This window comes from Protobothrops mucrosquamatus, unplaced genomic scaffold (genome assembly GCF_001527695.2).
Source record: "Protobothrops mucrosquamatus isolate PMUCROS unplaced genomic scaffold, P.Mucros_1.0 scaffold117, whole genome shotgun sequence".
In the NCBI taxonomy this organism is placed as follows: domain Eukaryota; kingdom Metazoa; phylum Chordata; class Lepidosauria; order Squamata; family Viperidae; genus Protobothrops; species Protobothrops mucrosquamatus.
This window is the reverse complement of record NW_015386489.1, coordinates 1,122,294-1,148,524: the sequence shown is the minus strand read 5'-3', so window position 1 is coordinate 1,148,524 and position 26,231 is coordinate 1,122,294. Positions and strand designations below refer to the sequence as shown.

The window sequence follows — 26,231 nt, the reverse complement described above, 5'->3', positions numbered from 1 at the left end:
GGAAGCTAGTGTCTTTCTACAGCAAGGCCCAGATCGCATAGGAAGCATATATAAAAAAGCTGTGTACATGCAGTACACAGATAACTCATATAGTCATGTTGTGGAAAAACCACCATCGTTGGGCTTCCTGGGGCCGATTATGAAAGCAGAAGTTGGGGACTCTTTTATGGTTCACTTAAAAAATTTTGCTACAAGAGCCTACTCTCTACATCCTCATGGTGTCAAATACACAAAAGAAAATGAAGGTAAGATTTATGTACTCTTTTAACAAGGCTTCAGTTGAGTGAATTCAGAATTCCTTTTGGACAAAAAAATATGAAAATTGTTTTGTATCTTGTGAGGAATGCTTTTATTTATAACCACATGATTCTGCAGACCTGCACATATCAATCCAACATTTACATCAGTTGGATTCATATGACACCGTTGGATGTTCAACTGAAGGCATAAAATGGAGTACATAACACAGATTGCCAGCTCCTGTTCAGTCCTGGGGTTTGACTTCAAAGTTCTCTGTTTATAACTGTATAAGTATGGAGCTTTCAGTGTAATCCAAAACACTGTTTTGTTTAGTGTATTTTAATATTGCTAATGTTCTGTTGTGCACATATAATCTATGAGAGGAATGTGTCAACCCATTCTAATATGTATTTATAAATAAGTCAGACATGCACCTACTTCCATGGTCCCATGTGAATCTTGTACATTGAAAGTATACATAAATAATGTATAATTGATTATAGGTAATTTTTGCTTTTTTATTTCCATTAAGGACCAACTTTGAAAGAAAGGAAAATCATACTGAATACTTTTACCTGATTTCAATAAGTCTTTTTATATTTTCTATACCTACAGACATTCATATATAGGTATATGAATGCATATATTTGATGTACATGCAAATACATGATAATTGTTTCTGAGAAGTCACAGGTATTATTTAAAATCACAATCACTGCAGGACAAATTAAGAAACAATACAAAAATGAAATAACTATATAACATGAATAATTTTGTATGTTTCCTAGGAGCTTTCTATCCTGATAATACCAACCATTTACAAAAGAAAGATGATGCTGTGCAGCCAGGAGAGCAGTATGTTTATAAGTGGGATGTTACTGAAGATCATGGTCCAGCAGAAGGAGACAGTAACTGCTTGACAAGGATCTATCACTCTCATATAGATGCCCCAAAGGATGTCGCCTCTGGACTTATTGGAGCTTTAATCACTTGCAGAAAAGGTAAAAATATGACAATAAAGATGCAAAGTTTATGAAGATTTTCAGTCATCCAGTTCATAGTTATGTCAAAGGCGCCTTTTGTCAAAAGGCAACTGGACTGGTTTTTTTGGGGGGTGGGGGTTTGAGGAAGAAGAAGATGTTTTGCTTCTCATCCAAGAAGCTTCATTAGTTGTGAAGCTAGGGGGTGGAAGGGTAGGTTGCCTTTTGAAAAAAAAGAGGACCTTTGAGACAGAGTTGGGAGTTTTGGATAATGCATCCATTCTCTTGCTTGGTGCAAGAATCCAAATTCAATATCCCAGAGAGGGGGCTGGCTAGCCTCTGTTTGAACACTGCTAATGAAGAGAAGCTCAAATTATCTCTGGCTAACTGGTGGTAGAGACCTATTGGATAGTTTAATTGTAGCAAATGAGGTACAAGGTATATTCCATTCAACTACAAGTGTGCTGCTCAAAATGTCTTTGAAATTTCAAATGGAATTTCTGTGAAACTCATAAGCTGTAAAGAATAACTACATTTTTTCATTTTTCATTGTTTGTAATGATTAAAGGTATATGAATTCAGGAATTCTTTGGGCTACATTAACTTTCCATATTCTACTCACTCATTACCAAGAAATAGAATTCAAAAAGTTGGAGTTTTATAAATGGCAACCATTAGTCTTTCCACATATCCCTACCTCATCTAGTATGATGATGGTCATAGTGTTAATGCAGCTTTTTGTTACCTTGTGCCCTCTAGATTTGTTAGGAGTACAACCATCAGTGATTATGCAGTTGGGGGATTCTAGGTACTATTGTCCAGATGTGCAGATGGTATCAAGTTAAAGAAAGCAATTGAAATAATCATTTTCATTGGGAAATTGTCTTAAAATGATATTTTCTCTTAAGGCACTCTGCAGAATGGAAAAGATAAAGATGTTGACCGTGAGTTTGTCTTGCTGTTCTCTGTGATGGATGAAAACTTTAGCTGGTACTTAGATGAGAATACTAAGAAATACTGCTCTGAACCTGACAAAGTTGACAAAGAGAATGAGGACTTCCAAGAAAGCAACAAAATGCACTGTAAGAGCATCTTCCAGAATAAGTTTTGTTCTTTTAAGAACTTTGTTTGCATGAATATTCACATTGCCTGGTTAAGAGAAACTTAGCCAGATTTCTGCAGTTTTTCCACAAAACCATCTGATTCATGAACATGGAGCCTTATTTTTGCGATAATGAATAATTTTGCATAGTTCCACAAATTTTTGCACAATGTCTCCACTGAAACATATAAACAGCTCTTCGTTTCTGCAGATATTTCTTTTATGGCAACTCTTAAAGCTAAGCAGATTTAGCTCTAGTTGGTTAATAAATGGGAGACTGTTGAAATGTCACTCATGTAAGTTATAAAATATAAATGCAAGATGTACATATCATTAACACCATTGATAAAACCAATTTAATCAACATTTCTACGCAGTGGAAGACTTCAGGAACACTTTGTTTAATTTCATCAACCTTGATTGATATTAAAGGTTTGTTAGAGCCAGTATCAGTGATATTTTTCTTACTCTCTCTCTTTTAAAGCAATCAATGGATATATGTATGGGTATCTTCCCAATGTCACAATGTGTGCAGGAGAGAAAGTGAAATGGCATCTTTTTGGCATTGGTAATGAAGCTGATATCCACTCCGTTTATTTTCATGGGCAAACCTTGACAGAAAGGAAGCATCGTGTCGACACAATCAGCCTCTTCCCAGCTACCTTTGTGGATGCTCTTATGGTGCCCAAGAATGATGGTGATTGGTTGCTTAGCTGCCAAGTCAATGATCATATAGAAGGTATGAAATAAATGGCTGCTTTCTGTTTTCCTAATGAAGACTTCCACAGGGCTTTGAGCTAATTTGAAAGCAGCTTCAGAATTCTGTGATCTCACTGGTACAAGAGCTGAGCACATTTATCTGGATTATTCCTGTAGTGTTTCTTCTCCCTCCCCCTCATCTCCTGGTCTTTCAAATTGGAAAAGTGAAATTTTAGTATATAATGGGTTTCCACATCATGCTACAGATGATTTAATTAATTAACAAATCACAACTAGTTAGTTGATGAAGATTCTCAGTCATTCAGGTAGAATTGTCTGGCAGTTGAGTCATAGCAACTGGATTTACTTTCTTGTTGGTTTGAAACATTTTGCTGACCATCCAAGCAGCTTCTTAAGTCCGAACACGTTGATTAGGGAAATCTGAGTAGGCAGAGAGTCACTGGAATGTGCCAACTTATAAAATTCTTAGGAATATCCTTAGGACTATGCATTTTTTGGGGGGGGGGGAACCCTGAGGTTGGTGTGGGAATACCCCTGAAAAGTTTAGGAGAAGAAGCTACTTGGATTGGCAGCAAAAAATCTCAAACCAATAAAAAAAATAAATCCAGTTGCTGTGACTTAACTTCCACACAAATAGTTAAATTCACAAAACATATTAAACTATAACTTGCAAAGAAATGTGGCTTAATGAATTACTACATTAAAACCCAGCAACTTATATTGTGGTGGTGGTGGTGAAGGTGGTGTGTGTGTGTGTCTTTAAGCCAGTATTGACCCTGGCAACTGTTTGGCCCCAGTCTCTACAAGTTTTTTTTCCAGCAGTTTGCCATTGCTTTCTTCCTAGAGCTGAGAGACAATGATTGGCCAAAAGTCACCCAGCTGACATTGTGCCTAAACTCACAATTTCCACATTTTTAGGCTGGTACATTAACCACTACCCCAAACTGGTTCTCATATTTTGGCTTAATGAGACTTCATTCAATTTAAATCTTGATCCATCTTTTTTCACATACAAAGTAAAATAAAAAGTTAAAAAGAAAATGGTCTTCTTACAATCAAATCAAGCATTTCTGGAGATAACTCCAATTATATTTAGCAATGGCTTAATCATACATAAAAATACAACCTTTGATTGAATTATTGATAAATAGATTGGGACCTATGAAAGGATCATGGAAATTATAAACATTGTTATCAACTGAGTGTAAAAACTGTAAAGTTGTAAAACTGTAAAGTTGTTCAGGAGTTACTATGGATACTAACAGTTGAGTTACATGTCTTGAAAGAATAAGATAACAATTTTTTTTCTGTTCTGATCTGAAGAATCCAGAGACTTAGACATATAGAGAAATAATAGACAAACAAACAGATAGGCACAGAGATAATATCTGTACTGGTTTTCTTCAGTATAAATGAATAATTCAAAATCCTAGAAGTCATTTTCTAACTACAATAATATCACAATGATGAAATATATGCCATGTTATCACAGTGCAAATTCTTCCCATTCATATTTTTATCATGTACGACATGTAAATACATAAGACATAAAGTTGTGTTGCAACATTCTCTTCTTAATCCTTCTATGGATGGATGGCTTCAATCAAAGAACCTTTTGTTAGTGAACTATTTCCTATCTGAGATGTTCCTGTCTAAGGCAGTGTTTCTCAACCTTGACAATTTTAAGGCATGTGGACTTCAACTCCCAGAATTCCACAGCCAGCAATGCTGGCTGTGGAATTCTGGTAGTTGAAGTCCACATGCCTTAAAATTGTCAAGGTTGAGAAACACTGGTCTAAGGCTTTCATTGTCTAGATATTACACAGTGAAAATTATTCCTGTCTTATATCTGTTTGGTTTCTGAGTTCCTTGTTGCCATGGGACAAGGGAAAATTTAAATTTCTTAGTCTATGAACTTCTTAATCCTAGAGAGCTTACATGATCAATGATCTTTGTCTTCCTTTTCTTCAGGTGGCATGCAGGCCATTTTTAAGGTGAAAAACTGTGAACACCATTCTCCATCTCTTATGAACCAAACCCCTACCGTCATTACCACAAGATTCTATTATATTGCTGCAGAGGAAGAGGAATGGAACTATGGCCCATCTGGAACAAATGAATTCACAAGAGAATCCCTTGATCTAGATGAGTAAGTGATTATTTTTTGTAGGCAGCCAAACCATTTCATATAAAATGTATTGCTGGCATTTACTAACATCTGGTTATAGAAGTGGATATGAAGAGGTCCAAGCTAGTACACATTTTTTCTTCGGTGCAAAAGTCCTGGTATTAGCTCCTGGTATACTAGATAGCAGAGGGAATTTTGTATCTGAACTGACATTATGTTGTAATAGGAGATTTTGGAGGAAGTCTTTGTGACTTTTAAGCCAGTGTCCTTCTCTATAGGAAATTGAAGGAAATAGATGATGTAATTTTAAATTATTTAGATAACTTTTAGAATAATGAATGTGATGTCCTGTTATAATTCATGAATGAAAGGATGCACAAAACAATGTCCAGAGCTTAAAATGAAGTTAATACAAGAATAATAACAACAGTGTCTCATATAGACTAGATGCCTCAGAAATCTTCAGTAAATATTGGTTACTATGAGTTTCCTGTTGGAGATCCAACTTAAGAATTGAAAATTAATTCACATAGTTTGGTCTTGTCCTATTTTAGAGTGATATGAATAGCACTGTTAACATTTCTCTGGCTACATTTTAAAGACGCTATGTTTTTCTTGGCTGTATCTCTAGTATTTGGAATGTAGTAAAATTTCAAAGTGTGGGTGTTTGATAAACAGGGCATAGCTAAAGATTTATTATGTACAACACAGAAGGAGAAAGCTGATTAGTTTCTATTTTTTGTTTTTGAGAAAGGGAAAAAGAAAAAGAAAGAGATGGTAAAAGTTAATCTATTTATGACATAATTTTTTGTATTTTCTGTTGCTATGCATATCAGTTTATGGTTATATTAGTCCTTTCCATGTTGTTATGTTAATTGTATCTGTACATTTTTGTTAGTTTGAATATTAACATTCCTTTCAAAATCCTGAGAAAAAAACTAATAAAGGATAATCCAAATTATCTATTTCCTAACATATGAAATACCTTTCTTCCTGCTGCTATACAAATGCAAATGTTGATGTGTTTTGTTTTGTTACAGGGATTCCAAGACATTTTTTGAAAAAGGCAAAAATAGAATTGGTGGGACTTATAAAAAAGCCCGTTTTTTTCAATATACCAGTGTCGACTTTATTAGACGTTCTTTCCGGTCTCATAATGAAAAGCATCTTGGACTTTTGGGTAAGTCTATCTGATCATTTTGCAATTTGCAATTTACATGAACTATATAACACTACTATGAATTGTGACAATATGTATGTGTCCGAAATCTGGGAAGTTTATCTTCTGAAAATGATCAAGGATGCAAGGGGGCCTGCACAAATACTATGATAATAAGACCTATTAATATAGTACAAATTATATCATTATAGAACAAATATCATAATAACAAGTAAGACTCAGCAAAATTTGTATAGGTTATATTGCATGATTGCCAGTATGCTGGATTTTTAAAGCACAAGTAGAAAATGGAACATATACTTAACATTTTCACCTAAAATTAACATTAAAAAAAAAGGAGGAAGCAGCTAGTTAGGTAGTTAACTCAAAGGGTGGATAGCTATATTGTCTTTTTGGGGTTCAACTAATTTTCTGGTGAAGCTACAGATGTGGCCATGTAATTTTTGTGACAACAATCTCAAAGTGTTTTGCATTATCTTTTTCAAGAATGTTTTTTTTTTGTGCTCGCTTCAGCAGCACATATACTAAAAAAAGAATGTTTTTTTTTAAACTTCAATTTCGGCTACCACCTGAGGATTTCTCAGGGCTCTTCTACTGAACTATTATACGGATCCAACCCTGTTTAGCTTTTTGAGATCAGTGAGGACTAGTCACAAACAAGGATGAAGGTTGATTAGGTTAAGCTATGATGGCACAGTGGTTAGAATGCAGTATAGCAGGCTAATTCACTGCTGACTCCAGGAGTTCGATTCTCACTGGCTCAAGGTTGACTCAGCCTTCTATCCCTCCAAGGTCAGTAAAATGAGGACCCAGATTGTTGGGGGCAATATGCTGAGTCTGTAAATTGCTTAGAGAGGGCTATAAAGCACTGTGAAGTGATATATAAGTCTAAGTGCTATTGATTATCTCTCTTTTAACTAGGACCGATCTTGAGAGCAGAAGTTGGCGACTATATTGAAGTAGTCTTCTTCAACAATGCAAGCCGCCCCTTCAGCATTCAACCACATGGCCTGAGTTATACCAAAAGCAATGAGGGCTCTTTCTACCACACTCTGTCTGGAGGTAAATGCATTTATGTTAATATAATTATCTAAGTGTAATATTAATTAAAGAAATCAACCAAATGTATAGGTTCTCCTGCTTGAGCAGCTGGCTGGACTAGAAGACCTCCAAGGTCCCTTCCAGATTCTATTCTATTCTATTCTATTCTATTCTATTCTATTCCATTCCATTCCATTCCATTCCATTCCTATTTCAATTGGGGGAGGACTGTTGATTTCTTACCATTTCAATTTTGAATATATTGCAGGTACTCCAAGTCCAGGTTCACATGTGAAACCTGGAGAGAAATTCATCTATAAATGGGAAGTGCCAGAAACTGTGGGCCCTACGCCAGATGATCCAGATTGTCTAACCCTGCTGTATTATTCAGCTTCAGATCCAATCAAGGATACCAATTCCGGCCTGGTGGGCCCACTCTTGGTGTGCAGAAAAGGCATAATGCCTGCTCCATGGAAACCGGTAAAAAAAACCCCTAAAATCACTAGTCTATTCCAATGATCGTCCTCCCCTTCCAGAAGTATGCTAATAAAAGGGCACTGATAAAAGAGGAGCATTTTAGAGGACATATTTACTGTATATATTAATATTATAAATTATGTATGCTTTCTTAATGTTAAAGAAACTAATAAACTAATGTTCATCACCAAGCAGCTTACAACCATTTAAAAAGTGTATATATTGATACACCTGTTCATCACTGTGACTTCCATCTTCTGCCCTGCTTCATCTGGCTAACATAGGGCAATTTGTTGGACAACTTCAGAGTGGAACAGGCAGGCATCTCACATAACATATCCAGCTAGTGCCCCCCAAATATTGTTTTTATAAAAATCTTGGTTTATATTCCTCTTTAGACTGCAAAAACAAGAGCACCAAGCACCCAATGGGATGATTCCTTTTCTGCAGAATGGGGAAAATGTTGCGTAGGGTTTGCAGTATTTACATCTCAGGATAGCTTTCATGGGATGACAGCAAATTATCCCATGTTGATGTTATTTATCGCACTATTTGAAGCTTTTGCTGTTTGATGCACATAATTGAATTCCATTGGTAACATTGACCTTAACATCTTGTTGAGTTTGCCTAATGAATACATTTGTAGAAGTTAATCATCAGTTAAATGTTTGAATAGTCGAAGTAATTGGTTTGCAGTCAGGAATGACATTAATATCATCTAGTGGAAATAGGAAACATCAGGATCTAATAGTAGAACCAGGTAGTGCTATTTCAATGAAATAATCCTTTGTTGGCTTTCTAAAGCATTTAAAACTTTTTAGATTAGAAATTATATACTTTAAAAGTAGCTTATATGTGCATCAAAATTTCTAATTGACATGTTGTTAACAAAGGCAGCATTGTTTTAAATAATTAACCAACTGTCTAGTCTCTAGAAGAAATTTCAGAACAATAATAAGTTAATCAAGACCCCAAAATGTGTCTTGAATAGAATATCTGCAAAAGGGATAAAGCTGGACAATCCCTGATTTCCTAACATGCGGGCAAAGGACTCTTTTCATTAGGAATGGAATACCTTATTTAAAAACAGAATAAGACAATTGTTCATTTTCTTATTGTGTCTCTTCCTGGCTAGAAAAACCCATTCAAATCTTGAAAATCCTGATTGATTTTATCACTGTAAGAATATTATAATCTTTTTTAAAGAAATAATTTCTCCTAAGCATTTAAATATTATTTTTGAAATATACAATTGAAGATTTTCTGACTTTTAAAATAATTCTTAGCTGATTATTTTTAAAGATACTAAGATCAGCTACAGCAAATCCCATCCTACAACTGTCTTATACCACATGAGGTTATTAAGCATCCAAGAAGCTTCTGAATATTTATAATTATATACAAAATGTCTTATTGATTGCTTAATAAACATAATTTTGTTATAACAGATAACCCCATTTATTGTTTTTTTTGCATATTCTTCTTTTTCTATCTTCTCTTTCTCATAGGATAATGTAGACAAGGAATTTTTTCTTCTTGCAACAGTATTTGATGAAAATCAGAGCTGGTATTTAGATGACAATATTAATAAATTTATAGAACACCCTGAAGAGGTTGATAAAGAAGATGAGGATTTTCAAGAGTCCAATAAGATGCACTGTAAGAGTTTGTGTTTTGTCATATTGTTGAATATAGTAAATTAGTTATCTGTTGTTTTTAACTTTATTCGCCATTGAGATGAAAGGAGGGAGCAATGCTCATACAACAGAGTTCCCTAGTTTTACAAATGGCAGGAGTAGAAGGTCTGATGAATGGAGATGTATATAAAATACAGAGGAAATTAATTAAATCATCTCACTGTCTAGGTACTATAGATCATGTCATGGTTTGCATTGAAAAGGTATTTTAAAATAACGTTACAAAAATGAGTGCTTTGCATTAGAAGCCATAATTAAGATTTGGTCACTAGAACCTCTCCTAGTCAAAACCTCAGTCTCAACATAGTGACATTGCTCTATGAGGATGAATCTACCAGTGGGCATAGGACAGTATAGGCTGATTTTTCAAGAAACGAAAAGAAATACAAGATTTGAGCAATGAAAATGGAATTTAATAGCTGGAATTTTGATCAGAATGGTTAACTTTTTACCCTATTTGATATCACTTTTTATTTTTAAAAAAAGGAAAGAAAGAAATGCTTAACTCTTCTAGGGACTAGCTTTCCAATCACTGTTAATATCACAGCATTATTATCTTACTCTTTAATTGATGTTTTGGACATTGTCAAGGAAACTCAGAGATTTTGCATGTAGTTCATTAGGTGTTATTACATTTTTATTTCTCAGACGAAGGGCGGGATTTATCTCATTCACTTCCACAATACTTTACACAGGGGAAAGGTTTTGTGGATTGAACACAAATATGTAAAATGGTCATATCTAGGCTGTAAAAAAGGACTATTAAATAGCAGCAAGAATGAAGGTTTGCTATATCTCTTTTTGTTGACTGTGTAGAGTTTTGGAGCCTAGTGTAATAAACCTAATAAAGCAGGGTTAATTGGTTGAGTTGGCAGGCTATAGAAATTGAGAATAAATAAATAAATAAGCAAACAAACAAATTCATATGTAGATGTTACATGGTTGCTTAGCCCCCACTAAAAAAAGAACAGCTCATTATGGGATAAAGTTACATAAACCTGAGCAATGCATGTCCCAGATATATATATTTAGGAAATTATTTTATTTGTTTTTGATGGCTTCTGTATGTTTCTAAAACAAAACAGTGGATACTCCCAACCTTTTATGGGTCATTAGATGTATCTAAACATTTGACTGTATGTTATGGGCACTCAGAAAGGTTGCCATGGTTGATATGACCAATCCCCAAACATACTTATACCAGAAGACCAAAATAAAAATTAAAAAAATACTGACTGAAACTACCTGCCATTTTATTTTCTATTGGAGATCCTGGTGATAAAGGATCATGTAGATGTTGCTGTCTGTTTTGTTAATTGGATAACATGCTATAATCTTGTTATTAAATTGCATGCTTTTTCTTTTGCAGCTATAAATGGATATATGTATGGAAATCAGAAAGGCATTGAGATGTGTCTTGGACAGATAGTTTCCTGGCATTTGATCAGCTTGGGGACTGAGGTTGACATTCATGGAATATATTTTTCAGGAAATACTTTTGTAACTAAAGGGACTAGGAAGGATACGGCTAATCTTTTCCCGCATACTTCTGCCACAGCTGTTATGAAGCCTGACTCAGAAGGTGAACAAAATCACATTTACTATTTACAAAAATCCTTCCCAGATATTATTGCAGTGGGTCCAAATGCACCTTTTTCTAGGATTGTTCCGAATGTGGAATGTCCTATTTCCAAATCATAAATTTGATTCTCTGATCCTGTCCTCTTGCACTCCTAATCCATAATCCAAGATTGTATATCACATTGAACAGTTTATTTTCATGAATTTTTTTCTGAGAAATGTATATTGCATTTCCACAGACCTGATAGATCCTTAATGGAGTTCACAACATAGCTGAAAGAAAGAACATTATATTTGAGGAATATGTGGTGTCTTTTTGAAATATGAATTATGATTTGTGACTTGGGGAGAGTCAGCATCACATTTAATTTTTTTTTACAAAAATAATCTCTTTTATCTTGTTAAAGTAGCAGGAGGAATTTAGGAAATAGTGTGATGCACACTAGCACCCACCAAGCTGATTTGGAATTGGTTTCCTGAGAAACTTCAAGGAAATAGTCTGATGTTGTTTTTTCCAAATATGAAGAGACAGCTGTTTTGTTGTGAGTCAAAGGGCCCTAGAACCACATAAATGATATTTCATTGCCTTGATACTGCACCAATCTGCCACCTTCTGGTGGTACAAGGGACACAATTCCCCAAATTTTCAGCTATCATAGATACCAGATGGTGAAGACTGATCTACTGTTTTGAAAATGGTGCTATAATGCAGGTTAGATATTGCATCTATTGGATGTGCCTGGGATTTTTTTTTTCTTATTTGCTTGTTTCAACTAGTTGCTTCCTATTCTTTCTCCAGGTCTTTTTGAAGTGGCCTGCCTCACAACCGATCACTACACAGGTGGTATGAGACAAATGTATGAAGTAAAGAGATGTGGTTCATCAGCAAAAGATGAGCAATACACTCATCAGAAGACTTTCTACATTGCAGCTGAAGAAGTTGAGTGGGACTATTCCCCTAACAGGACATGGGAACAAGAGAGGCACCAGTTCCATGATGAAAGGTAAGGCAGCACTAATGAAAATAAAAATAAAAACTTTGAAAACTTTTTCTTTGATGATGTATCTAAATTTGTTAGGAAATGAGTTGAGTCTATGTGGTGCAATGGCAGCATTTGTAACATTCCTTATTCGTGTAATTTTGTTGGGCATACAACTCTGTGTAGGTATGTGAAAGTTAACTTCATTTTTCTTTTAGTCCAGGAAATCCATTTTTAAACAAGGAAGATAAATTCATTGGGTCAAAATACAAGAAAGTGGTTTATCGGGAATATACTGACCAAACATTTAAAATCCCTAAAGAACGGAATGAAGAGAAAGAACATTTAGGAATTCTAGGTATTGGCTTCAAGAGTTTCAGTAAAAATCTGGATTTTTACATTACATGTAACATATTTTGTAACCATTTGTGGGAATATCTGAAACAGATTTAGGTAGTGATTTCAGGATTGAACCAATAGTCAAGCCAGAAGTTTTCAATGTCTACATGGAACCCTTTTACTTATATATTTGTTTCTATATTACCTGGGTTGATTCTATTAGATTGTCATCATTTTTCAAAGTCAGCAGTAGCAATAACAATAGCACTTAGACTTATATACCACTCCACAGTGCTTTACAGCCCTTTCTAAGTGGTTTACAGAGTCAGCATATTGCCCCCAACAATCTGGGTCCTCATTTTACTAACTCAGAAGAATGTAAGGCTGAGTCAACTTTGAGCCCTGTCAGGTTCAAACTCCAGGCTGTGGGCAGAGTTTGCCTGCAATACTACATTCTAACCACTCCGTTGCTAGACAGTGAATGACAACAGTGTGCAAAGAGTTCTCTATTTGTATCTACGTGCTTATTTGTGCTAATATAATTATGAATAAATCTCCCCTTGTGAGCTTTGTGAAATTCCAAACACATAGATGGCCTAACCAATTAATACTAGTGTGCATAAAAATCTTAATTAAATTTCATACCGAGCAAGGTAGAGACTCTTCACTTGAAGCTGAGTGTAGTTCATCAAAGTCAGGGATGTCAAACTCGCAACGTCATATGACGTGTCGTGATGTATCATGACTTTTTTGCCATTGCCGGCAATGGGGTGGGCGCAGTTTCGCTATGATGCATCCAGCCAAAGGGCTGGCAGTTGGTTCAGTTTACATATAATGCTGAACCATAAATCAAATATAACATTATGAAGAAATTGGGTGCACTACCTAGTTTTAACTAAGTACAGTTCTTTCTTATATTCCAGGCACTTCAAGTTGCTAGTTAATTTAAATTATGGCCATTGGTGGTGCCTATGGATATTTACCTTTATACCTTGAAGACTTCTTGCCTCTTCAGATTTCTTTTGTCATTGTTTATGGCAGATATTTTATGTCTTCTCCATTAATGCCCACAAAATAATGCTTTCAAAATTCCAAATGTACTAACTACAGTAATCAAATCAAGTTAAGGGTCCAAATGTCATTTCCAATGGCTGATTTCAATACTGCATATAGTAGTTTTAAGTAACCCTAATTCTTATGGTTATATACATATAAATACATATTTTGGAATGCAATTTCTAACTGTGGTTAAATTTAACTAGGAAGATCAATAGAGGATTGGAATTATGTGAGCTTCAAACTAATTTCCTTGTTTTGCACTATGAGGAACCACATTAAATCTTAGTTTATTGTTATGCTGTACCTGATCCAGTTAGCTTTAAGGTTACTATTTAAAGCTTTCTTGATCCAGGAAAAGGTCAGCTTGCCTTCATTTAATCTGTTAAATTCTGATTTCTTAAATAATTTTATAGCTTTATACTTTCCTTCTACTTTACTTTTATATGCTTATTTTTACTTTTTCAAAGGTCCTCTGATTCTTACACAAGTTGGAGATATAATTACAATTGTTTTCAAGAACATGGCCTCTAGGCGTTATTCTATCCATGCACAAGGAGTAAAAACTAAGTATCCACTTGTAACAGAAACACTTCCAGGTACAGTAATTCATTTGTCAGTCCTGAGTTGATAATAAAAAAAAGAAAAAAGTAGATATTGAAAAGGTTACACTTTTAAATTGACCCGGGCTCCTTGTGACTTTGTGAATATTATTTTCTGGACAGTATAAAATTGTTTGCATTGTCTTCTTCCAGAATGTTTTCATTAAGTCTTGTTGTAGCCTTTGTTGTTTGACGATCTGTAATCAAAGAATTAACCAAGTTCAATCCTTGGTTAGTTATAATTGAACTTGTAGTATATTCAGTTGAAAGCCTGAATCATATCATAATCTAAAATTCTGTCAATTCTATTTTGTCATCAGTTGTAATGATTTATAAAAGCTTGGATTTGAAGTGTATTGAGTTTCCATGGAAAGGAAATTATAGTTTTTTTCATTCTATTTGTGTATGCATGAGCCAAATGTTAATGCTATTCTCTGCAGCTTTTCCTTGATGTCTACTCAAAAGCATGGATCTGATTCTTTTATCATTGTTGCTATTTGAAAGGGAAAATAGTATCTGTATTCATATTATTTTTGATGTATCATGTGTATATTGCAATATAATTTCATCCATCTATTCAGGAGACATTGCCACATGAATTCAATGGGACCTTATCGCAGATAGGACTGCAGGAAATAGTACACCTTTAAAATATTATTGTCCTAAAATTACTAAATCAGAGGTTTTGTTCTTGTTTTAAGAAAATTAGTTTTGAATAAGTACTTTAAAATTTGTTATTACAAACAAGGATGTCACAGAAAGACAAAGGGAAACAGAAGCCAGTCCATCCTGTTTTGTGTGAGAGAAGAAACTCAAAAAATAAAATAAAATAAAATAAAATAAAACAAAACAGAAAGCACCTGCTTCTTTTATTTAGCTTGTATAGCAAAACGTCTTTTCTCCACTGGTGTAAGATTGCAAAATTTATCTAAAAAGCACTTCCATTGCTTGTTTTTAAAACATTGATTATAAAGGGAAAAACAGTCTACAAAAATAAATCCGTATCTACAATGTATGTTTCATTCAGGTGCAACCGAGGAGTATATCTGGGAAATCCCAGCAAGATCTGGTCCTGAGGAAGGAGATTCTACCTGTATTCCCTGGGCATATTATTCCACTGTGGATAGAGTGAAGGTAAACTCACAGTGACAATGGTCAAAGTTGTTCTCGTTTTTGGGAGACAGTATTTCTAAAGTAGCTTGATATATTAAGTATATAACATTCTATAATTTTATAATAACTGAAAGATTAACAAAGGCAACTGCACTGGACTTGTACATCTCACTGATTCTGGAGTGGAGACTTTTTCTAAAAGGAGAGATGGAGACTCTTTTCTGATGACTCTATTTTGATAGTTGAAAACACAGATGATCTGCAAGCTCTTATAATGTGAGCCAAGGAACACAATGAAAAAATAGGATTACCGTTAAATATAGAGATCAAAATAATGATATCGGGTATAGTAACCGATCTTAGAAACAAATAAATTCAGAGTGCTCATCTGAGGAACAATGACTAGGCTCAAATTATCATATCTAACTCCCTTGAGATGTCCTTTATGCTGGGAAAAATAGAAGGAAAGAGGATAACCAATGGCAAGGTGGATGGACTCAATTACCGTGGCAATAGTGTACCATTAGAACACCTGAAGAACATGGTTGGGGGAATAAAAGAAAATCTATTTATGTGGATGCTAAAAGTCAACAGCCACTGATGGCATCAGCAGAAATGTTATTTTAAGATCTACATTTGGAAATGTTCTAATATATATTACTTGAGTTTTTGGGGATGGGCAACTTAAAAGTACCACAAACAGTTTTAGCAGAAAACACATTTCTATTTAAAATGAATGTTAGTATAAAAGATTGGATCCACATTAAATCATGCATATATTCCATAAAATCAATTAAAAGCATGTGGCTATCTAGGCATATTGGCTAGATAGGACAATATGGCTATCTAGGCATATTGTCCTAGTAATAGTACTAAGTGATTATTTTTATTTTTGATTTCAGGACCTCCATAGTGGATTAATAGGAACACTTGTTGTCTGTCGCAAGGAAGTTTTTCCTGTAATTCCACATCCCAAAATTCTGCAGTTTGCTCTCCTTTTTCTGGTGTTTGATGAAAATGAATCGTGGTATTTAGATGAGAATATCAAATTGCATTCCGCCAATCCAGGAGATGTAAACAAGGAAGATGAGGAATTCATTGAAAGCAATAAAATGCATGGTATGCTTGGATCTGGAATTCCAGTATTTTGGAATAATAGTTATCTCACATCAGTTAAAGTGGCACTGCGTAAGGCAGAAATGGGCAGAAATGTTTTTTTTGTGTTCTGTGAAACATGCACGCATGCATGCACACATACTGTACACTATTAGCAGTGGAAAGCTGCTGTATTTGTAAGATTGGGATAGAGAACATACAGAAATCTGTTTGATCTTGTTTAGCCTGAGGAAGGCAGTAGCCTCCACAAGAGTTCTGGTTTCTCATGTGGCCCACTGGGAAAATTAATTGTCCACCCCTGACATAAACACTGTAGTGCCAACTATACTAAGCTCAACCTATTGATATCAGAGACAAAACTCTGCAATTGAGGGAGGATAAACCATTGGTTGTTCAATGCACATCATGAAGATTGTCCAAATGTAATTAGAATGACTCTTAGATTGCTTTGATCTTTGAGCTCAATTTGAATTAATGGACCAGCTGTATATCTTGGACAATAATCTCTGATAAGCTTTTGATAAGGCTTGATCTTTGTACTAAATTTATTAGATTGATATGTAGCTCCATAACTGGAAATAAACAGCACTTTTATAACAAATATTTCTCTCTTTAGCCATTAATGGAAGACTGTTTGGAAACTTGCATGGTCTTACAATGCATGTTGGAGACAAAGTAAACTGGTACTTGTTAGGAATGGGGAATGAAGTTGATATGCACACTGCACATTTCCACGGCCATAGCTTCGATTACAAGGTAAAAATAATCATTTTTAAAGAAAGAACTAAAAAGAAGGTACATACTTATCTAAGAGAGAAAGCAGTATGTAGGACAACTGAACACATAAAACTTTCTTAAGTCAGATAACTAGCTCAGTTAACCTAAGTCTGCCCATTTTGGCAGGCTATTGTTTTATAGTTTCCAGCTAGGGAACTGATTGCGAACTGAAACCCAGACTTTATCCCTCAATTTTACATTTCTTTCTCTTTCCTCCCTTCATGATTTTAGCAGTGGAGCAAATATATTCTATGTCATTTCCCTGATAAGGATGTGTGTGTCTACCAAGTATCCTAACATACATAGGTTTACATCCTTGTAAATTTGGAAATTGTATACTCTGTACACTGTATACTAATTCAGTTGAAAGCAACTTTTTGACAAATGGATGAAAAAAATTGTCTATTATTTTCCCAACAATCCAACGGCCATATCTGAAGTATTATTTTTCCCCTAAGGACAGAACAGGTTTAACTTTGGTCCACTTTCTACGAACATTAATTGGCTTTAAGTAGTAATTGAAGGTCTGTAATCATAGATGTTTGTTTGAGTTTTCTTAAGTTAGTTAGTGCTTATATGTTAAAATATTTAAAATGTTAAGATGCTCTTTATTCATGTTGTTGCATTCTTCCAATGGATTAATTAGTATTAGAAGAACTACACAAATATATGATTGGTTATTTTTTTTTCCTCTCCAAAAGTACAATAGAACTTTCCGGGCAGATGTGTATGACCTGTTCCCTGGGACATTTCAAACTGTTGAGATGTGGCCAAAATATCCTGGGACGTGGCTACTGCACTGTCATGTGACTGACCACATCCATGCTGGCATGGAAACTACTTACTCTGTGCTCCCAAGGTAAATATTAATTAATTTGCTTGAAAGGAAGGAGAAAATCTCTTGACATGCAACCGTTTTTCCACTTGATGCTATTTAGGCTTTGAAATTCATCTCCTGGAATCTATATGCAGTATGCAGTATAGCCAATGCTGTGCCAGACAGGTATTTTGAGGATGACATCAAGGTGGTTGGGAAAAATTGACCCATTAAATGGCCAGTGAAATTAAGTATAATTTTATTTATCCAACTTTTTTTTTCTGGATTCCCTGAATTTTATCTCCCATGCCAAACTATAGAAATCAAATAGGGGCTGTCAAGAGAGAAAACTTGGCATACACATGCCTTATTGTTTTCATCTTGTCATTTGTGTAGGGGTGGGGGAGATGAGGCTTCAAATGGGTTAGTTAGAGAAATGAAACCTCTCCAGTTCTGCAGACATTTGTTGAAACACAGATGTATGGAAACTTTTCGAGGACATTCTAACTGGGGGGAAGAAGACAACAAAAGGTTCTCAAAACAACGAGAAGGTGTTTGCATGAACTACATGGACATCTGGGAGGTTTGGGTGAGAATGTCATTGTAATATGCTTTGGTTGGGATTTTAGAGTTGGTTTTCCTTCGCCTATACCATGTCATGTTTTCAACAAACCAGTAAGATCTTCAGAAATGAAAGAAATCCTGGACTTTATTTGGATACTCAAGCTGGAGGTTGACATTAAACTAACTCTCATAATTTTTGTAGCCTACCTGGGTTTATCTCCCAGGAGTGCTAGTACATTTTAAGTTCTGCAATAGAACAGAAGACTGAGGAAGGGTCAGCTCACAAAGATACTTCTCTCCAGAGGATGGCAATTATAATCCAGACAGGAGATATCAACTTGTTGGGGGGAGGGCTCGCCCGAAGCAGAATGATGGAATGGTGGAGCAATCTCAAACTGTTGGAAGAGGAAGAAAGACAGAGGTTCTTTGACCAGCACCATGAACTACTTGGGTGAATGGTCTCAGGAAGGCAGCAGAGGAGAATCTGCAAATTACCTCACCGAATCAGTTACTGTCAAGTTGGGCAAGCATATTGCAATCATTTATTTTATTGTAGCCCCTGGAATGACTGAAAGGATGATTTTAGGTTTAGCCTGGCTAAAGAAAACGAATCCACTTCTAGATTGGAATAAAAAAAAAAAAGACAATTAAGGAACAGAGCAGTCAATCAACAAAAGCCACACAAGGCGTCGGCTAGTCACTGCGTGCCTGTGGTTAAGAAAGTGAAAGTGATAGTTAAGAAAGTGATAGTGAGAGAAAGTGATAGTGAGAGAAAACGCAACCAAGGCATTGGGGCACACAATGTCTGCTGAATACAGAAATTTAATGGAAGTATTTAGTGAAAAGGAATTGGATATTCTCCCCCCTCATTGGCTATTGGACTGTGCCATTGAAGTAATTCCAGGGCCAAATTTCCTAAACCAAAAATGTACGCTATGACACCAAAATGGAAGAGCTCAGAAGAGCTCATTCAACCTGCAAATTTGAAAATTAGTAAGAACATTGTTAACAAAATTATTAGATAATCAACTGTATACCAAATTATCAAAATGTGATTTTCACAAACCAGTTTAGATTATTTGGGATATTGTGTTTCCACTGGAGGCATAGAAATGGACTCAGGAAAAGTAAAAGCTATAATGAAGTGGGAAGCTTCCCGGATGCGAAGGCAGCTACAAAGCTTCCTGGAAGACGGTTCATGCCCACATTTGTGGATTGCTTTGCTTATAACCAACTTATTAAAAATGGAAAAAGGAAAACCCAGTCAGCCATTAAGCTGGACTCTTAAATGTCAAGTAGCATATGAAAACCTAAAAAGACTTTTTGCTGAGGAACCCCTGCAAAGGCATCCGAATCCAGAAAAGCCTTTCGTAACACAAGCAAATGCTAGTGATGTCATAGTGGGGGGCAGCCTTGCTACAAACAAATGAGAAGGGTGAATTAAAACCATGTGCATGCATACACCTCTTGTAAGTTATTGTATATTGAAAGAAGATAGGCTGTGTGGGAAAAGGAAGCTTTTGCGGTTCACTGGGCTCTCTTAATGTGGAGACAATTTCTAGACTAGAGGAAAGCAAAATTCCATTTGAAGTGTGGACAGATCATAAAAACTTAAGAGGCTTTGAAGACTCTAAGGAAACTGTCTCCTAAACAAATTAGATGGACTTAATATTTTAATTGATTTAATTTTAGTCTTTGTTACATATTCAAACAAAAATGGTATGTTACTGATGCTCTTTCATGAATGCCTCAATACAAAAGTACCAAGAAAGAAGTGATAAATTCTATAATCCCTTCTAGCCAGCTTGCTGCACCAGTGCAAGGGGTTCAGTGCTGGGGAAACCCACCCTGGTTAACTTTAGATCCACTGAGACAGAAATTTAAGGAGGGTATGGAACAAGATAGTTGGTTTCAAATCCATAAAAGTGAATTTATGATGAAAAAAGGTCTGGCATGGAAACGTTTCAAAGTCGGTTCCAGATAGTTAAAGGATTTTGGTGTTAGGCTGGGTCCATGATGAAAAATCTGCCAGTCATTTTGGGATTATAAAAACCCTTCATCTTGTGAAAAGACAATTTTGGTGGCCAAAAATGAAAAAGGATATCAAAGATTATGTACTTAGTTGCATGGTTTATGTATCAATGAAGCGGTTACCTGAGAAAAGCCCAGGCTTATTACAATCAGTAGCTGACCCTCAAAGACCCTGGGAAGAAATAGCAATTTCATAGTAGAAATACCAGAGAGTGTTGGAAATACTGTTATATGAACAATTATTAATTTATTCTAAAAACAAGCAGACTTTGTAGCTTGTCCCAAGCTTCCCTCAGCTAGGAAATTACCCAAGTTGTTTGTGCACCATATATATAGGCTGCATGAAATGCCTAATCAAATTATATCAGAGCGAGGAGTACAATTCACTGCAAGATTTTGGAAAGAGTTCATCCGATCAAAAGGATTGTCTCAAGGACTTAATGCTGGGTTTCATCCAAGTACCAATGGTGCAGCTGAAAGGCTCCGTCTTTTGTGTTTGATTTCGCCTTGCTGGGAGACCCTGGAAAGGGTCGAAAGTTGCCCCGTAGAGGCGGCAAGCAAGAAGGGGACCCTCATTGATCGCGGAGAGGGGGCAGCAGTCTTCCTGTTTGATCTGAGGAAGCCCTCCAAACTGGCGGGGGAAAGACTGGCTACATTCACGTAGTCAGTCAGAAGCTGCTGTCAACGGAAGACAACAAGCACTATCAAGCAATCTTACAGCAACGTGGATGAAACTGGGCGAGACCTAAATCTCTCGTTATGACTTTAAGACCTCTTCCTGAAAATCTGCCCAAAGCACTCCCCCCGAGGAGGGAAAGAGAATTTCCACCCCATTCCCTCAGGAAAGCGGTGAATTAATTACTTGGGGGAAAAGGACAAACCTACAAGACTAATTTGGAATTAATATATATATATATATGACTTGGAAATTTGGGGAGTAAAAGTGTTTTTAAGACCTTTTTTAAAAAAAGAGTTGAAAAATTTACAATATAAGTTTTGGATTTAAAAACTGAAAAACGGCGTTGATGACATCTAATGAATTATAGCACTACAACTTATTTATGCCTAAAAGAAACCTGGCTCGAAGCCCAGAGCTAAATAAGATTTTGGCTGGCCCTGAAGCTTTTACTTTTGAGAATTACAGCTGAGAAAAAGAAACAGACTTGGGGCTGCTTATCTGTGTAGCAGAGACGATAATATTATTCTAAAATTGGCCTGTCTAAACTATGAACACAAATACTGACTTTCAGAACTGTATTGTGGAACTATTTTCCTGTAGAAAAAAACATACACTATTGCCTGATATGATGGAACACTTTGGATTATAAATCTTGATTGTTAAACAATCTTTAATGGTTCTTTTTTCTCCCTGGACAGAAAGGATATTTTTCTCATTTGAATTTTACTTATACTGCTCAGGGAAGTTTAAGAGCAGCTAGTTGATTGGATAAATTTATAAAGGCTACTTACAAAAAATAAAATGGATGTTCCATACTTAGCTCTAAATAGTAAAAAAAACCCCATCCTTAACATCTATCTCCAGAAGCCTCAGTTTGCCATATCACCAAGAAAATACTGATGAATCACAGAAAGAAATTCTCTCATGTTGAAATTAATACAAGAAACAATTGCTTTAATTCATGATGAGATTAAAGATAACACAAAGGAGATAAAAGAACAGTTTTTTAATTTAAATCTACAAACTCAGAAAATAACTACAGAGAAGGAACCAGCAACCCAGAAAATAGAAGGAAAACTAGAGAATGCTGACACAAATATTGAGGATCTAAAGGAAGAAACTAATGACCAGACTCAGATAAATGAAGACTTAGAAGACATGACGATAATATTGGAAATGGAAAAGACATTTTACAAACCAAGGTTTCAGAACATACTGGAGGATAAGGAAGGAGAGCTGATGGAATGGAAGCTGAAGCCATTAACAGACTGTGGGGAACTGGAGAAGGAGGGAGGCTGTTTAATGAATATCAATGGGCTAGTTCTTCCAAAAATATTTTAATTAAATTATTTCTCTTGTTTCAAATAATATACACAAAAATAGAGGAAGAATTATTTCATGATCCAAATGTACTGACTTGGAAAGTTAGTTGGCAAAGAAAGCAAGCTAGCGTAAGACTGAAGGAAACAGACGCTTTGACCTATTAGAGGGGATGTTTGAATATGGTTAAGAATAGTGTGCTAGAAATAGAAGTATTATTATAACTAGATAGATAGGATTTGTAATCAGAATATCATATCTTGGTATGAAAAGGGAAATAAGAATATGCTAAGAACTTTGAATAAGGGAAGCTTTGGGTTACTCTGAAGTTATAAATGATTGGGATTTTTGAACATGGATGGGGAATTAAAATTGGAAAAAGCAAAAATAGGATATCGACTGAATAAATGGATATTGAGTGCAAATGCAATTAAGATATGCTTTGGTTAGAAAAGATATTCTAAACTGATATTATTGACACTATTAGAAAAATGTAACAAATGTTGATAGGCAATTGTATATTTACTCACAACAGTAAGAATTGTATTTGCTTACTGTGGAAAAATGTCTATTACCAGAAGAAGAGAAGATGTACTGGAGGGTGTAATATTGGATTTAGTTTGAAGAAGCTTACATGTACCATGGAATCACTAATGGACTCAATCATCACGTTGTCTATTAGGCACTTGATTGTAAAAATAGAAAATTAATAAAATATTTATGAAAAAAGCACCTGACCTGGGGGACGCAAAGCTCTGGAGGAGGCACAAAAAAGTAAAAAAAAAAAAAGGTAGATAAGAAACGAGACATCCAAAAAGTGTTTAAAATAGGAGATAAAATATATGTATCCACAAAATATCTGAATTTAAGAATACCAAGTAGAAAACTAGGACCAAAATATATAGATCCTTTTACCATCATAGGGATTATAAACCCCATTACATAAAATTACAGTTACCAAGCATATTTAAATGGATATATCCAGTGTTTCATTGTAGCTTATTGAAGCCTTTTCAAGGTTCCAGATTGAGACTTCCTCGGCTTCCAAGTTACGAGGGAAAGGCATTATGAAATTGAAGATATAGCAGGGAGAAACTTCAGTATTGACTAAAATGGAAAGGATACCCCTTAGCTGAAGCACAGTGGATGGCAGCTACAAATGTTAGAACAGATAGGCTAATAAGAAAATTCCATTCCAAATATCTCAGTGAAAGAAGGGACTTTGTCTATGAAACAGTGGTAAATTCATGTGTGTTTATTTTATTATTTTTTCCAGGTCCTTTCTTCCCTCAAGGGGGCAGCATGTCAAGAGTGAAAACTTGGCAGCCACATGCCTTATTGTTTTCATCTTGTTATTTGTGTAAGGGGGGGGGGGAGAAGATGAGGCTTCGAATGGGTTAGTTAGAAAAACGAAACCTCTCCAGTTCTGCAGATGTCTGTTGAAACACAAATGTATGGAAACTTTTCGAGGACATTCTAACTGGGGGGAAGAAGACAACAAAAGATTCTCAAAACAACGAGAAGGTGTTTGCATGAACTACATGGACATCTGGGAGGTTTGGGTGAGAATGTCATTGTAATATGCTTTGGTTGGGATTTTAGAGTTGGTTTTCCTTCGCCTATACCAGTAAGATCTTCAGAAATGAAAGAAATCCTGGACTTTATTTGGATACTCAAGCTGGAGGTTGACATTAAACTAACTCTCATAATTTTTGTAGCCTACCTGGGTTTATCTCCCAGGAGTGCTAGTACATTTTAAGTTCTGCAATAGAACAGAAGACAGAGGAAGGGTCAGCTCACAAAGATACTTCTCTCCAGAGGATGGCAACTTCTCTCCAGAGGATGGCAACTCTCAAACAACGAGAAGGTGTTCACATGAACTACATGGACATCTGGGAGGCTTGGCTGGGAATGTCATTGTTATTTGCTTTGGTTAGATATCTTGGGATTTTAGAGTTAGTTTTCCTTCGCCTGTACCATGTCATGTATTCAATAAACCAGTAAGATCTTCAGAAATGAAAGAAATCCTGGACTTTATTTGGATAGTCGAGCTGGAGTTGACAGTGGTTTTAACTTTAACTCCAGTCCAGATCCAACATTTTAAACACTGCAACCCTTCTCTCTCTAATGAAAGTGTGTTTATTCAAGTAAACTGATACAATTTTTAATCTCATAATGCTGATAAGCTGTATCTCTTTAATATCTGCATATTGTATGTTTCATTCTATTGGAAGAAATTTGAATCCCTATGTGTTTTCTCTACTAACTCTGTCTCTCTCTCTCTCTCTCATCTATCTATCTTATCTTAAATTTGTTTCCATTGGCATTCTGGAAAGGACAAACTGTGAAAATAAGTAATACACATATAGTACCCCATGTTTGAAATAGTAGCCCTGGATGAAACATGCTACTTAAACTGGTGCCTGCAAGCAAATATATATTTTCTCTTTGGACCTATCCACAAATTCAGGTTTCAGAAACTACACTATATGTATCAAACTTGATGATTTACCAGGAGTTTTGGACTACAGCACTTATAGTTCAAAGCCATGCCTACTGGGTTTTATGGGAGATAAAATATTTGGAGTATACCACCTTGCCTAGTTTTAGCATAGACAATTACTTTTAGAGCACTAGTTTCTTAAAATTCTACTCGTTATTTGAATGAAAGGGAGAAATTAAGAACATATCTACTTTTGGCTATAATAAAAATATAAAATATATATTAGCTTAAATGTTCTTTTGAAAACCACTGACTTTCACTTTCTATCATTTACAGCAGTGACATCAGACAAACAAAATTATGAACTTCGGCCGAATTCTCAAATTGGAAAAATGGTTCGACTGTGATAAGATGAGCTCCATGATTCCAAACATTGACAGATATTTTTTTAAAAATCCCTACTGAACATAATTAAAATAAAACTAGAGGAATGCTTTTGCATGGAAGTCTATCTTAGTTATGATCGATAGAACATTATTTTCTATTTCTAATTTCACAACTTTTCTGTTTTTTAAGTGTCTTCTTTCAAAATAAACTAGTTTTGAAGATTCTTCAAAAGTTAATATGAATATGACAAAATGACGTCTGACTCATATTACAACTGCAGAGATGGGAAAAATTAAAGGCAGATAAAGTAACAACCTTTGTCATTGTTAAAGTTGGGACTTTGTGATACTTGCTAGGCCAACTTTATAAATTGCCTCCATAATCTGGTTTCTAATCTAATTCACTTTTAGAAAACTTGAAGAAACTCATTGTTTGCAACACAAATAGTCTGCACGGGAGCCAATCTGCTGAAACTTTTGGCTCTACTTAGAATTCTTGTGAAATTGTTCTTTTCTCTGTCCTAGCAGCCACGAGAAACAAATATTCCTACTGAACAAGTTAAACATTACACATATGACTGATGTTTAGGAAAAAGCCCTGAATGACAATCGCACTAAATATTTATTTAGAAAGGCCCCTTCACAACTTTATGTGATTTCTAGTCAGCTCACATGCACCACCAGCAGCTTAGAGTGGTGAAACTTTTCTAAAACCTATCCCAAGCAGCAAGGATAAGATAATGACCCTTATCAAAGGTGTTATGATAGGGGGAGAATATGGAAGAAAGATTTGGCTCAGTTATCACTTGTTTGAGGGACAAGATTTACTTTTATATAGGCTTAATGCACCTATTCTATTTTG

The 26,231-nt window shown here is 35.3% G+C and overlaps 1 protein-coding gene across 2 annotated transcripts; it reads left to right on the top strand.

Moving 5' to 3' along the window:
* CP (ceruloplasmin) lies at positions 1-25,494 on the top strand (the record flags this gene model as incomplete). Of its 2 annotated transcripts, none has more annotated exon segments than XM_015812950.1 (18): positions 1-245; positions 1,029-1,241; positions 2,129-2,302; positions 2,807-3,061; positions 5,014-5,191; positions 6,211-6,350; positions 7,272-7,412; positions 7,660-7,871; positions 9,377-9,527; positions 10,935-11,147; positions 11,946-12,150; positions 12,345-12,484; positions 13,992-14,120; positions 15,151-15,257; positions 16,139-16,355; positions 16,969-17,108; positions 17,831-17,988; positions 25,320-25,494. In XM_015812950.1, coding segments are annotated over 18 exon segments (3,046 nt in total), but the record flags the coding sequence as incomplete, so codon positions are not given.
* Positions 25,495-26,231: the final 737 nt, after the last annotated feature.